Source organism: Macrosteles quadrilineatus, unplaced genomic scaffold (assembly GCF_028750875.1).
Source record: "Macrosteles quadrilineatus isolate MER2022 unplaced genomic scaffold, UCM_ALF_1.0 Scaffold_7__1_contigs__length_78375512, whole genome shotgun sequence".
Taxonomy (NCBI): Eukaryota; Metazoa; Arthropoda; class Insecta; order Hemiptera; family Cicadellidae; genus Macrosteles; species Macrosteles quadrilineatus.
Genome location: NW_026542600.1, coordinates 51,147,498 through 51,161,753, shown reverse-complemented (window position 1 = coordinate 51,161,753; position 14,256 = coordinate 51,147,498). Strand labels below are relative to the sequence as shown.

General features: G+C 29.9%; 1 protein-coding gene across 4 annotated transcripts in view; it reads right to left on the bottom strand.

The window, feature by feature from the left end:
• The window catches only part of LOC128998222 (fructose-bisphosphate aldolase-like), a 41,008-nt gene that overhangs the window by 23,395 nt on the left and 3,357 nt on the right, over positions 1 to 14,256 (bottom strand). Inside the window, exon 2 of one of the 4 annotated variants that reach the window (XM_054424258.1) lies at positions 11,080 to 11,122. The exons of 1 other annotated variant lie outside the window; for it this stretch is intronic. Coding sequence is in view for 1 of the 3 variants with exons in the window: in XM_054424253.1 (XP_054280228.1) it covers positions 11,704 to 11,780 (77 nt within the window). In the remaining 2 variants the exon portion in view is untranslated. Of the gene's footprint in view, positions 1 to 5,694; positions 5,815 to 11,079; positions 11,123 to 11,703; positions 11,796 to 14,256 lie in introns of those variants that run through there. 2 more of the 4 variants (XM_054424253.1, XM_054424254.1) reach the window with 2 other exon arrangements.

Here is a 14,256-nt window from a genome sequence, read left to right as displayed (position 1 = left end):
AAATTAAATTTAATGGACGATTGCTGTCTATGTTCACAAATTATTCATAATTTATAAAATAATTCCTGTCCGTTTCGAAAACATCAGAACACAAATCTCCTCTTTTATAGTGTGCCTTTTCAATTATTAGTTCAAGTAATTTTTTAAAAGATATATCTTTGGAGTTTTGGTGATTGTTTGCTGACTTGTAAAAATTTTAATACTGATATAATTTGGAGTATTTTCAAGAAGTTCATGTGGAGGAAATAATTTAAATGTGCTGATTAAGTTAAGTATAGTAAATTTGATTTTTTTTTAAGCTGTGAATATTGCTAGTTAATAGTATTACCATTCCAAAAATATACAGGCCAGTAGATGTTAAAATACCCAATATTTGAACATAGGTCTACAGTTTTTTTTAACCTAAGCAATGGTTCAGAATGGATTTTTTACTTAGGAAGTTTTTTTTTACTGAATCCCCCAAATACTATCCCATATCTGATGGTAGATTGAATTTAAACACAATGTACGTATTTACAAACTTAATTAGACGTTGCATAAATTTTTACATATTTATACATTTAAAGAATCAATGTTTTTTACTAGATATTGATGAAATTATAGACTTGTTTATATGTAGAAGCACTACACGAGTCAACGACACCAATGAAAGGAGAACATTTGTATGTCTTAGATGTTTCATTAGTAAGATGGATGGTACACTGCAATGAAATCTCTTGATACATGAGGGTAAATCAGTCTCCTCCCTTGACAAATGATATAAGTTGATATGAAATACAGCGGTTGTTATATGCATCATATAGATAAAAAGTCCCATGAAAATCCTGTCTTGACAAATGTTGAAACATGAAACAATGCATGAAAAATATAGTAGTTGGATGAAATTTATAATAAATTCATTGTTGTGTTGTAATGGTGACTTGATCTTAATAAAATATGGAAGATTTGCATTTTGTTTGAAAAAATTGGTAAATGTTCAGAACAATAAAAACAGTCTTACTTTTGTGACAAATAAATAATTACAACACTAATTCACCCCCCCCCCCGCAGAAAAACTGCACAATAAGCAAATTTAAATCTGTCTGGTTGGATTTTTACTCAAATAATTTCTTGAAAATGTTATGTTAATTCCACGTTTAAATAATACTAGATTTTAGAGTACTTAGGTTTGCTAGGATTTAATAGATAAATTTACAAAATGTGATCAAAATATATCACATAGACAAGCAAACAGTATTCATTTTCTCCATAAGAATTACATAGGAATTCCAAATATACAGTAACTTATTTTGGAATTTCCTACATAATATTTAACTATACAACAATGCTTCAATATACAAAATGTTTTGTTTTTATATGAAGGCTGTATGATAACTAGCCATCTCAATGTTTTAAGGGTAAATAAAAAATTATTTTCAAAAATTTAGAGGCCTCATAACACTCTATTCCCTATGACAGAATTTTGCTGGTTATCGTTTTACCAAAATTACTCGAGTTAAGTTATTGTTTTCACGGATACACACGCACTATCTAATAATATAAACCTGTATAAAATCCAAAAAGTACTGTTATTGGACTATGGGGACATGGAAATGAAAAAGTAAATTGATTCAGGGTCTAGGACGTAATACTTTCCAACTAATGTAATACTTTCTTCCCAATAGGGAAATTTGCTAAAAAGTAAATATATTCTAGAACTGTATAAACTGTCTCTTTTAAAGCCAAGTCAATTTTTTTCAGTGAGAAATGTATTGTAACTGAAAAGAGAATTGGGAGGATCTCAAAAATCTAATTCGACCCTGTCTGGGCTTTACTTCCATCCCTCAAAACCTGTCAACTGGAATCTTGTCTTCTTTGCACAATAAATACTTCGCAGAAAGTGTGTTTCCCAAATGTGAAGTCACAAGTTATTGCCTTGCTAGGTTTGGTAAATGTTAAGATGTCTGTTGATAATATCTACTGGGGGTTTCGATTTTCAACTATTTCGTAAAATCGTAAGGTATAAAAATAGCATAAGTCTTTTGTTTCCATAAGGTAAAACAGACCAAACATTCGTGATTGTGTATATTTTATATAATAATGCACATGTTTTCATTTCAGAGGGCAACAAACTTTAAAAAATTATTTATTAATAAAATGCTAGGCCTAAATGTTTATTAAAATGTTAAAAATAACATGTTTAAAATGTTTATTTTATTTAAAGTAGCTAGGATACAAACAATTTTTTTTTTCAAAATAAAATAATTCAAAGCAATATAATCTGTTAAAGCACAAATTCAATGTTACACCAAAACAAGTTTCAAATATTTGCAAAATATTTCTATAGTAAAAAAAATGTTTTCAAATTGCATAGTCAACAACCTAGCAAAGCATTACTGTGAAGCATAAAAATTGTGTTTTTAATGTAATGTAATGTGTTTTTCATCTTTAATTTAGAGGGTTCTTGTGAAAGGCAAGCTTTGGAAAATATATAAATAACAGTGATAAAAAACATAGATAATAAACCTTATTACACTTTTAACTTCATAATACCTTTCAGAAAAATATCAAAGTGATATCTTGGAACAATTTGATATGGTTTAAATTCTAAGATCAGTTAGAGAAAGTGATAAAGAACTTTTAGTCCATTTCTCTTCTGAAAATATTTAGGTATTTTTGAAGTGTTAGGAAATAATTTTATATTAACTTACTATAGTTTATTTACTAACTATACCAGTATATTTTGTGCAGGTTTCATTATTCTGTTATAAATAAAAACCTTAAATTGCTTTGATTCAAAGATAATATTTTAAGCATGTCCTTTAGATTCATTAATTTGATTCAACTTGTCTTGTATGATAATTTTTCAATTATTTAATGGCAGTAGTATTTTGTAAGAAAAAACTTCAAACACTTTTAACCCCAAATTTTATCAGAAAACTACAGAATATCGACTAAATGAATGTATGATGGCTATGATGGTATCACTAACAATGTTAGTCCACTACCCTAAGTTAGAGTATCGTAGGGATAATCTCTGGCAGAGAGTACAAAACCCAATTACTCGATAATTCAATATATTAAGTGTGAAAGCTCACAATATACTCTGTGATTGATCCATTGAAACTCTAACACTGTTACTTTACTGAGCTCAATCTTTTTATTCACTTTGGATCATTTATGTTATAAAATATATGGTATGGTTCTTAAAATAATTTTATGTAGGCCTACAGTACACTATAATATACAAAAGAATTTTGTAATTACATTTAAACATTTTTTTGAAGTATCTTTAATTTAACAGTTTTACCCCAAGTAAGTAAGATTTTATAAGCCAGATTAGTTTTGAAGAATCTTTTTTACTTCCACTTATATGTAATAGCATACACAGGGAGAGCAAGCTGGTCTAGATTATATTGTCTGTGGTCTAGTGGTTAGAGCACGGGACTTTGGTCCAAGAGGTCCCGGGTTCAAATCCCGCCAAATCACCAATGGATTTTATGTAAGTGATAACGCCACAACCCCTAGGTCTAGCCTGAAGTAATGTGATAACATTCCCAGGCTTGTGCCTAGCGTCCTAGGAAAAAAAATAGCGTATGGAAATATTCAACTAAGCATACATATCTTGGCAATAAATTAATTTTCCTGTTTAAAGAAGTTAGTGACAGTGATTTCAGTACTAAAGTAAAGATAAATTCTGCTCCGAATTATGTGAAAAAATTATCTTTGAGTACCGGTACTTGATGGAATTTCCAAGTAGATAGTAATACAATTTCAGGTCTATCAGAACATATCCTGAATCATTCAAAGGATTTGTTTGTATTTTTCTTAAATAATAAAAACACAATTTAAAGTTAAGTATATATAGTGTGAATTTTATTGCAAAATACTGGTAAAACATATGTTATACCACTTTCCCCTCTCTCTTGAGTCTTAACCCTTCTTTTCGTAAACAAATATATCTAATTTGTATCTTACAGCTAAAACTAATCCGGTCAGTAAAATGATATTGTAAGTTAAAGTAACGGATGAATTACTTGTAGGAACATGTATTCTCTTAAAACAATTCTTTAATATCGCAGTTTGTAAATCTATAATCCTTTAGAGATATGACTGACTCAACTATTTACTGAAATCTGGCGAGTTCTTTAAGAGAAATCCAGAGTTGTGCTTTGACTCTGTTGCGAAAGTCTAAGTACTAATGTGACTACAAAATATTGAACAGCTTCAATTAGGTCAAAAGTTCAATAGATAAACATTACATTGAAATCTACAGGTAAAAAAATATTAATCTCTACTTATGTATAAAAACTGATTATCTCTCAATCACTAATCTTTCTATTTCAAATTAAACTACTACATATGAGCCAAAAAAGTAATGGGTTCAACAAATATGCTGGGTGTGTGGTGACAGGATTTTTATGTTTGACAGAATAAATAAAGCTGAAACTATATTTTTGGCAACAGCCAAAGAATATAACAGCTAAATTTCCTGCATGTGCTTTTTGGCCAAATACAAGTAATAAATTGCTTCAATTTTACGATAAGATTCAATAAGGGTGGGTATCACATTAACAAATTAGTTTCCATGAAGAATTTCAAGTATTCCTTAAGGGTTTCCAAGGTACAAAAATTAATTTTCAAGTTATAAGTATTGTAAAACAGTAAAATACAGCAAACTTTTCAGGGTTAGCTAGTAAATAATACAATTAATTAATATTGAAACATAAACAACATTACATTTTATAATCCCTTAAAATTCGAATACTCTTCATATAACTTAGGTAAACACAATAACTAACTATACACCAATTGTATCAAATAATCAAAACATAGTTTATTGTAACAAAATCGAACACCTTGCCCGGTGCTCTTATCAAACTTCCATCAGCTAAATGCAAGGTCAAGGTCATTAACACCCTTATCATCAACGGAATGCACAGTTAAACTGTCAGTGACGTCGTCAATGTTGCGAATCTACGTACTTGTGCAATCAAGAAGTATAAAAAACAGTTTTAAAGGCCTTTGGACTTGGCAACGAAGAGAGGTGAAGGTCATTTGTTATTAAGTTTTACGATTAAATGAACGAGTCTTTGACCTCAATTTTGCTATTTATATATTCCAACAGCTAAAATTAGTCAGTCTTGAAAATAATAATTTGTAGTACATAATACTTATAGTACATTCTCGCCGTTCATAATATTGTACAGTAGCTCAATGCTTTTCACACAAACTAAAAACGCCACTAATGAAACCAAAGAAAATTACCGTAGGGTAGGATTTTAATTAGCATCAAAATTATTTAAAAAACTGAACCATTATAATAAATGTCAAATATGTGCAAATTATGATTGGTAAGTTGCGTTTCTAAAACTAGAGTGCCAGTTTAGATAGGTCGTAGATCTATCCTAAACTTAAGATTGTCATAAACTAAAGAAGGAAAGGAAATGCGATTGTATTTTGTAAGTCATAAAATAATACATTAATTGGTAAAACTCAAACAAAAAGTAGCATAAATTAAACGTCGATAAAAAATAACTAAGCCACAGAGTAAGCATTAAAACAGTCAACACTAAATAAAAGATAATTCATAAACTAATCGACGTGAAAAATCTATCACGAAATAAAGTAAAAACATCGGCCAACATTAGTTAGTTTTACAGAACAATATGAAAAGAACGATGTCTAATATTAGTGTGGGTTGACAACACTTACATAGAGGAGCGAAGATGCTAGCGCTGTCAAAACTGACGGACAACTGAACGAGAATGAGCCACGGACAAGTGACAGCAGGGGTCACCTTGGTCGATCAAAGGTCCTACACAACTGATAGCAGAGAGAAAACAACACCGCGACACTGTACTCTATGCCCTGCCGGTGTTTTGCCGCGGGCGGGAAATATAAACAGAAAACACCATAGTTTGGTATGGACTGTGTCCATATTTGTGAGGTCTTGAAGTTTACTTATGACTAGACATAATAAAAAATGTGAAGTTATGGTTCAATTAAAAATGGAGGATTATAAATATTGAACAGTTGATTAAGGCAAGAATTTTTACTGGCCGAAACAGTGATTTCCATCTAATCTGGTGAAAAATCTAGAGATGGACGAGAAGCAGCTCTTGTGAAAGATTATTATGATTTTAGAAATTCTGGGATAAAATTACAACCATCTTCTTGAGCATAATTAATAAGACATAATAGCAAAATTTAACTTTTGTTCAGCCTGTGTGTTGTGCTCCTACTTGAACATATGACAAAATTACCACATTCAATCCCTTTAAGTACCACATTTTTGTCAAAATGATTTAACAGCCATACACTTTAATTACTAATTTAATGTCCAATCCAATGAAAAACACTAATTAAATTATTTTTTGACCAAATACCCAAGAAGACCTTCAAAATTACCTTTAGAGTTTAGTTATTGACAACAACAAATACCTAGCAAACTATATAGCATACAATTTAAAGTTTTGTTTAATGTGTAAATACAATTTTCAAATTTAGATTTTATTTAAAATAACATTAATTTTAATGAGTGAGTGCTAAGGATTGCTACTACAGGGATGGTAATAAAGTGGGGGTTGTATTGAAATTTGAAGATCTTAGAATGAAATAAACAATCTTGCCAAATTTGATCAAAATGCATCCCCAAACAAGCAAACTACAACAGTTTATTTGTTCTTCATAAGAATAAAATAAAAAAATAAAATTAACAGTTTTTTAAAAACATTTTCTGTTGTTAATAAGTGTACAATAATACTTCAGTTTGCTAAATGATTAGTCTTTTAACCTCGATAAAACAATTAAGGAATATATTGCAAAATGCTGTTTTGGGGGTCAAAAAAGGAAAAACAAATTTTTACCCTACAAATCCCTGTTCCCATAGTCCAATCATATTGATTCACAAAATCGTAAAACACAAATGTAGGTTTTACAGGTTTGTACCAAATTTCATCAAAATCGGATGAATTTTAATTAAGTTATTGTGCTAACAGACAATATAATGTATAGGAATTAGAACGGATGACGTTTATCTCCTCTGGGTACATCAAAAAGAAAAAGTAAATCGGTCCTGGGTCTTGGTCTTTCCGCTCCACCTATGGTAATAGCTCTCCTATAGGGAAATTCACTAAAGTAGATAGGGTATGATGTTGTAGAAAGTGTGGGCTTTTCATATATAATAAGTTTGAAAGATATTAATAAGAAATGACATGGCATTTGTTATTGTCATAGAATACATTCTCTGTTTATATAACTTTCATTCTTTCATGTAATTGACAGGTAATATGGAATTTTTAATATTGCAGTTGTCAAGAATAATTTGTAATATCAAAGCCTATAGCCAGGAGAGAAATTTGTTATGCTACATTGCCGATGAAATTTTGATATATTAAGGCTTATGAAAAATATGTCATAAAGTTAATATTGCTATATGAGAAAGATATTAACTTTTCTAGGAAGGCAGAGTTTTCAATAAACTTGTTACGCAAATATTGAATACCATGCAGATTGATTCCCAGACTTGTTATGAAAAGCAGACAATAGGTGCAATCATGGAATAAAGGTGAAACATTTGAGTTTATTTTAAATTAAAAGTACGGTATTCAAAACTGTAAAAATCTACCTACATAGAGTATTCATAAAATATTAAATTTAAAATTGGTATGTTTTCAGATTAAGTTATGATATAATAATAATGTTTAAAAAGGAACCAAAATTGAATTACTATTTATATATTCAATATCAATAAAATATGATCAACATAAAGTTTTCATTAAAATGTATTAAGACTGTTCAAACAAAATAAAGCTTACTATTTTAATGCTGAATTAGCAAATAATTCACCTTTTCCACATTTATTTGAGAAGTTATTTTGTATTTCAGAATCATTACTTGTATTTGAGAAAATGCCAAATGTAGATTAGATTGGTCAGTTGAATTAGATAAAACAACAAATGTAAATGACTGTCAATTGTACTTGAGAAAGTATTATATGGAATATGGAATAGAGAAATATTTAATTTCATTTCAGAAAGGATGGTTTGAATTTGAGAGGTTGATAGTTAAGTTCATTGTTTTAAGGCACATATCCACTTAAGAATCAACTGTATTATTTCTTAAATATAAATCACTTCTCTTAAATTAATTTGATACCTTCTCAAATACAACTGACTGTTCTCAACTTCATTGAATGTTTTCTAAAATATATTTAGCTAATCTCAAATACAATTGACATGTTCTAAAATAAGCATAACTGTTTCTTGAATAAAATAGGAAAAGGTATAGTCCTTTTTCAACCTGAAGAATATGACTTTATTGGATTGAAAATAGTTGTTTGTGTAACTAGTGTGCAAAGTGGCACTTTGCTGCACATGAGAGAAATGTTCACTTGAGTGCAGCAAAGGTACTTTGCGCTCGCGTTACACATTATATTTTTTCTACAGATACTATAAAGCATATAAATAATTAGTCTTTCAAACACTAAACAACACATTTTAAGGTTAGGTTAAATCCAAGTATTGAACGAAAATAGAATGTTAACGGAATAAACAGGTTAAGTCATAGTATTAAAATTAAAAGAGGCTGTGAAACGCTGCACCAGCTGATTGTAGTTGTATCTTTAAGTGTTGCCAACTTATTTCCAAGCGTACACGTATTATGTGCCTAATAAAAGCACACTGTTTTGTGTTGTTTGGTTGGAATAATGGAGTGCGGCAAAAAAATGAATGCATCAAAAGTAAGTAAAAGCAGCAATTAGCTACTTTGTGTGCTATAACCATTGCAAGGAGGCCTGCTTTGTCAGGTAACTATAGGAACAAATATTGGTTGCTCTTAAATTTGTGTTGAAAAAAATTAATTGACATTTTTTATTTAGCAGGAAGACTGAAGTTTAGAGTGTTATTACAAAATAAAAATATTGGAAAATTTTCATCAACAACTTGATGTTTTATAGGCATTAATTAATTACTGAATGAAAGATAATTTATTATCTCTTGTTGTGGGAAGATATCATTGAAGATAAGAGCTGGGTTTAAACTTTGTCTTTCAAGGTCAATGAGTGAATCTAAAGTCTCAGTGCAGTAAAAGAAAGCATATTAAACTAAATGTTTCAAGGACGATTTCAAGGCGAGTCAAGCTTGGAGTGATACAATAGTGCACCAGTAGAATTCAGCTATAATTGGCAATACTAGAGACACTGCTTCTAAAAAAGTTGAAAGAAATACTTATCCCTTTTGTTAATTCAAAATACACTTTAAACTTTAATCGAGGCTAAAATAGTTATCAATTAAGGGCTTCTACTAAAACATAGGTTTGTAACAGTTTTAATAGTTAATTGTTAGGGTGAAAATCTATTTTTTTTATTCAAGTAAAATATAGTGTATATGTATGAAATTACAAACTACGAATAAAAAATTGTGTTTTATAATAATGTTGGTACAGAGGTTTTTGGTTTCTAAAAGTACATTTCATCATTATGGCCTTAAGTGACTCTTTAGACACAAGTTTATGAAACAATTTATTCAAATACCAAGTTAGAAAATTAGTGAAAAGACAATTAGGGTTAATGTGATAAAATATTTATTATCAAAACGGCACCATTGTTTTGCTATATTAACAAACGGCAGATGTTAAAAATGTATTAAACGCAGACTGTTTTTGGTTGGTTGAAGAAATATGTATAAATATTTCTCCACCATGAGAAATAAGTGCAAAAAGTTAACGAACATTTTTTAAACGCAAGTTCAAAATAGTTATTTTCACATTTCATTTGGTAAAATATACATGAAACAAGTTAATAAACAACAATTTGAATAGCAATATCATAGTATATTTTGAAAATGAAAAAAAAATCATTAAAATCAAAAGACTAAGTTAACAAAGGGAAAAATTAAAGTTGATCCTCTCGATTGGGGATCAAAGACCTGGGGACGAAAATAACTACTTTAGCACCTCAATGAACATTCTAAAAACAGATATTTGCTGTAATACAACAAGAATCATACTTCAAACCATAAAAGTATTTTGACATTTGTTACAAACTTCAAACGTTTATATAATTCCTAGCAGGCTAAAAGCAAAATAAACTTCTGAGAATCGACATGGAAAATACAAGTTATCAAAGCAAATATTAATCAAGTGACAACTCAAGTAGGAAACTCAAGAAACTTGAACCTTTATTGACAAAGGATGTCAGAGGGTAAACAGGCTTTTATCTTGTTTGTCTGTCAAAGGTTGTTTCCAGAGGCATTCTCAGACTTGTGTCCACTTATAGCCATCTACAAAACACTAAACATTAAACAAGTTTGGGAGCCAAGAGACAACAAATAAAAACTTTTAAGATAAGTAAATCACACAGGGTTATAACGGATAGAATATTACTTATTACTATATTATATTTATGTATAGTGTGATACCTAGTTAGTTTGTTACATTGAAATCACTGCTAAATATTTTGCAAATGATTCTTTATTCGTACTTTTCAACAAGAGTTACAGTATTTGAGAGATGTTTTGGGCTAGTAAATAATGGCCACTTAGGCTCCTCACTGTTTTGAATCTGTAGTTATGTGCAATATTAAATAAGAGTTTTATAAATTTTAGCCAACTAAAATGTGTTCAGTATATAATATACAGTGCGTAAAAAAAGGTAAGGACATAATTTACGTATTGATTCCTTGGGTCAAAATAAATAGAAAATCAAGAATAACATTTTTCCAAAATCGCTTGGTCTGCCATTTTGTTTTTTTTACATATACATTTTTATCTTTGAATTTTTTCAACCGATCTTTATGAAACTTGGTATGTATGTTAAGGTAGAAGAGACTCGTTTTAGAAACAAATGTTAACTTTATTTAACTGGTAAGGAATCAAAAATACTAAGTTTGGTAACTAGTTAAATAATAATACAGGAACAAAACTGAAAGAAGGTTGGGTTTCAAATTTTATAAAACAAGAACAAGATGTGTTTTATGTTTGAATGGAGGCATTGAACAAAAGGTCTGATCAGTATAAATAATACAACTACTTGTGCCTTAAGTCCTACTAAAGGTTTTTAACAGGTGCACAGGGGGTAGGTTACATATTGTTAACATACCCTATGGTGGCCACATTCCAAAATGATAAAGATGTACTTGGAACTGAAATCATGTATAGTTTACATAGTTTCTCTAGTAAGCCATTTTTTAAATTAGGAAGGTAAATACAAAATAAGCCTCATAACTAAAGGTTAGTTTGATAAAAAAAAAGATGAAGAGAAAACACATTTCTTTATTTGTTTCACAAGAGTGACATGGGTGCCAAAATGGAATATTCAGTTTTGGAAGGTCTATAAAATGCTTTAAAATGTTAGTTCCCAATAAGTAAAAATTCATCTTTTAAATGAGAAAAAATATCAAAAGCTATTATTATGTGGACTAGGTCTCTTAAAGTATAATATATTGCAATCACCAAGGTACCTAAACCATTTAAGAGCCTAGAATTATAAGTAAAGAACATAACTAAAAAAGATAGCAAGTCAGATTTTCCATGACTGGTCAGTAACCAGATTCGGAGTCACATAAATTTAATTGATCAATTTTAGTTCAATATGAATGCAAAGTTTGATCTTTTAATGCTAATTGACACACCTTTATCCAGTGGTTGAATTTTATCTATACAATTAAGCTACATTAAAAACAAGATTAAGGATAAGTATTCAAACATGAGATAAGAACTTTACCTTAGGCGATAACCGACACAGGAATAACTCAAACTGTACACAATATACAAGACACTTAGCTCTGCTTTGAAGTTCATGATGAAGTATTTAGTACTGGACTATAGTTCAATGACCAAAGAATCACTTATATAAAAGTTGGAAGTACACTTCTTGATTTTCAATCTTGATAATTGTAATTATACTCTCATTTGCAAACCTCAACTCTTATGAAACATTACGTAATACTGAATGATTTGGGTCAGATATTGATTTGGAATAAATATAATTTCACCTTTGTTATTGGCCCAAAGTAGGTAGTTGTTTAACTCAACTTAAGTAAATCACAATGCCGTAAAAACATACTAATAATAACATAAATCCATTGTAACACATAGATTTTATCATTAGTATTACCAAGTCCTTGGAAAATCCGATTTGCCGTAGTTAAAAAAAAAAAATAGCTAATTACTATATCATATCTAAAGAAAGAGAGAGCTGGTTTAATGGTAAAGTGCAGGGCTTTGGAGGCTGAGGTTTCGGGTTCAAATCCCACCAATCGCCAATAGATTTTATCCATGTGATAATGCCATGACCCTCTAGGACTAGCCTGAAGTAATTTGCCAAATCCCATGCTAGAGCTTAGCGTCGTCCTAGAATGTGAAGCTGGGGAAAAAAACTTTAGGGGTATCAAAAAAACACAACATGTATAGACTTGAAACCTGGCGTGGGTGTCCAATTAGGCTATTTAAGTTTTAAGTTTGCCAAGTTCTTGAAAAAATGAAAGTTAAATACCCCTGCTGCAGGTTTTTTGTAAAATGTTAATACAGTAGTTTAGTAAGAAATAAATTCATTTTCCAAATTTGATCAAAATATCTTCATAAACAAGAAAACTACAACAGTTTACTTATTCTCCATAAGAATAACATAGGAATTTAAAATTTTTTAAAATTTTATTCGTAACCATTAGGTGCATAGCAACGTTTCAATATACTAAATTATTTGTTTTTATAAGCTTTACAAAATGGTTTGGAAAGAAATTGGTTAATTTTATGTTTTTTTTTGGGCCAAAAATGAGAAAAACCAGTTTTTACCACATAAAACCCACATTAGTCCCCGTTTCCATAGTCTGATCATTCTGGTTCGCAAACTCGTCCGAATAGATGTAGGTTTACTCGCTTGTACCAAATTTCATCGGCATCGGATCATTTTTGCTCGAGTTTTCGTGCTAACGGACACACATATACCATATATATATAAATTTGAACGGATGGTGTTTTTTGGCCTCTAGGGACCTCAAAGCGAAAAAGTAAATCGGTCTCGGGTCCAAGGTTTACCATGAGTACTTCGGTAATAGCTTATTCCCTATATAGGAAATTCGCTAATATTCGCTAGCCTATATGGAAAATTCCCTAAAAGTGAACATTTTACATAAGGAAAAGAATAAAGCTGGAAGCTTAAGTTGTTTACAACAACCTTTCCACAGATAATAAAGATAAATCTCTTCTGATGGAATTCCAAAAAAACTACCAGAAATCAGACCCATCAACAAAATTAGATTTGAATCTTTCTCTAAATTCAGTAAGCTCAGTGAAATTCTTAGGCATCACAGTGGATAAAAAATTGACTTGGCAAAATCATATTGGTGAAGTAGTAAAAAAATTTAATAAAGCACATTTTATGTTCATTATTTTATCTAAATCTGTTGACATATCCACTCTCATGATGGTTTATTATGGTTATGTCTATCACTTGTTTAATTATGGTGTGATCTTCTGGGGAAATTCAGATAGGAGAAAAAAGTTTTTAAGATGCAAAAGAGAATTATCCGTATTATTTTTGGACTTAAAGGAAAAAAATCCTGTAAGAGTATTTTTTAAAATCATAAAATTCTTACTTTTCCCAGTATATACATATATAGTTTGATTTTGTACATAAGACAAAATTTATCAAATTTTCCAAATAACTCTGATTTTCACAACTATAACACAAGACAAAAGAATAGCCTTACATACCCTAGACATAACACCTCCACCATCGAACATTCTCCATATTACTCTGGTACAAAATTGTATAATAGCCTGCCTAGCACCATAAAGGGTTTGATAGATTTTAAAAGATTTAAAACCAGTTTATTCAAATTGTTGTCAGATAAATGCTGCTACAAGATCGGGGACTTTTTCAATTAGCTATTAGTATGTCAAATCAATAGTTATGTATATCAATGTATAGTTATGTTTATTCTTGACTTAACACAATTCATGTATACAAATGTACTGTTTGAATAAAGGATTTTTTGATTTGATTTGATAACACTTCTATAACAGCTGTGAACTTCTATATATATTTTTTTTAAATGGTCCAAAAAACTTACAATTCTAAAATAACTCGCTACTCTAAATCTAATAAATAAGATCGCAGACAGAAATTCTCTTTCCTTATGTCAGCTTTCCTTTGCATTACATCATTCTGCTTAACTGTAATCTTTCTCGTAGGTTTTCCCCCTTCACTATACAATACACTAGAGACAATTAAATGTGCCTATATGAAATCAATTTGAAAACGGGAGGAGTTTCC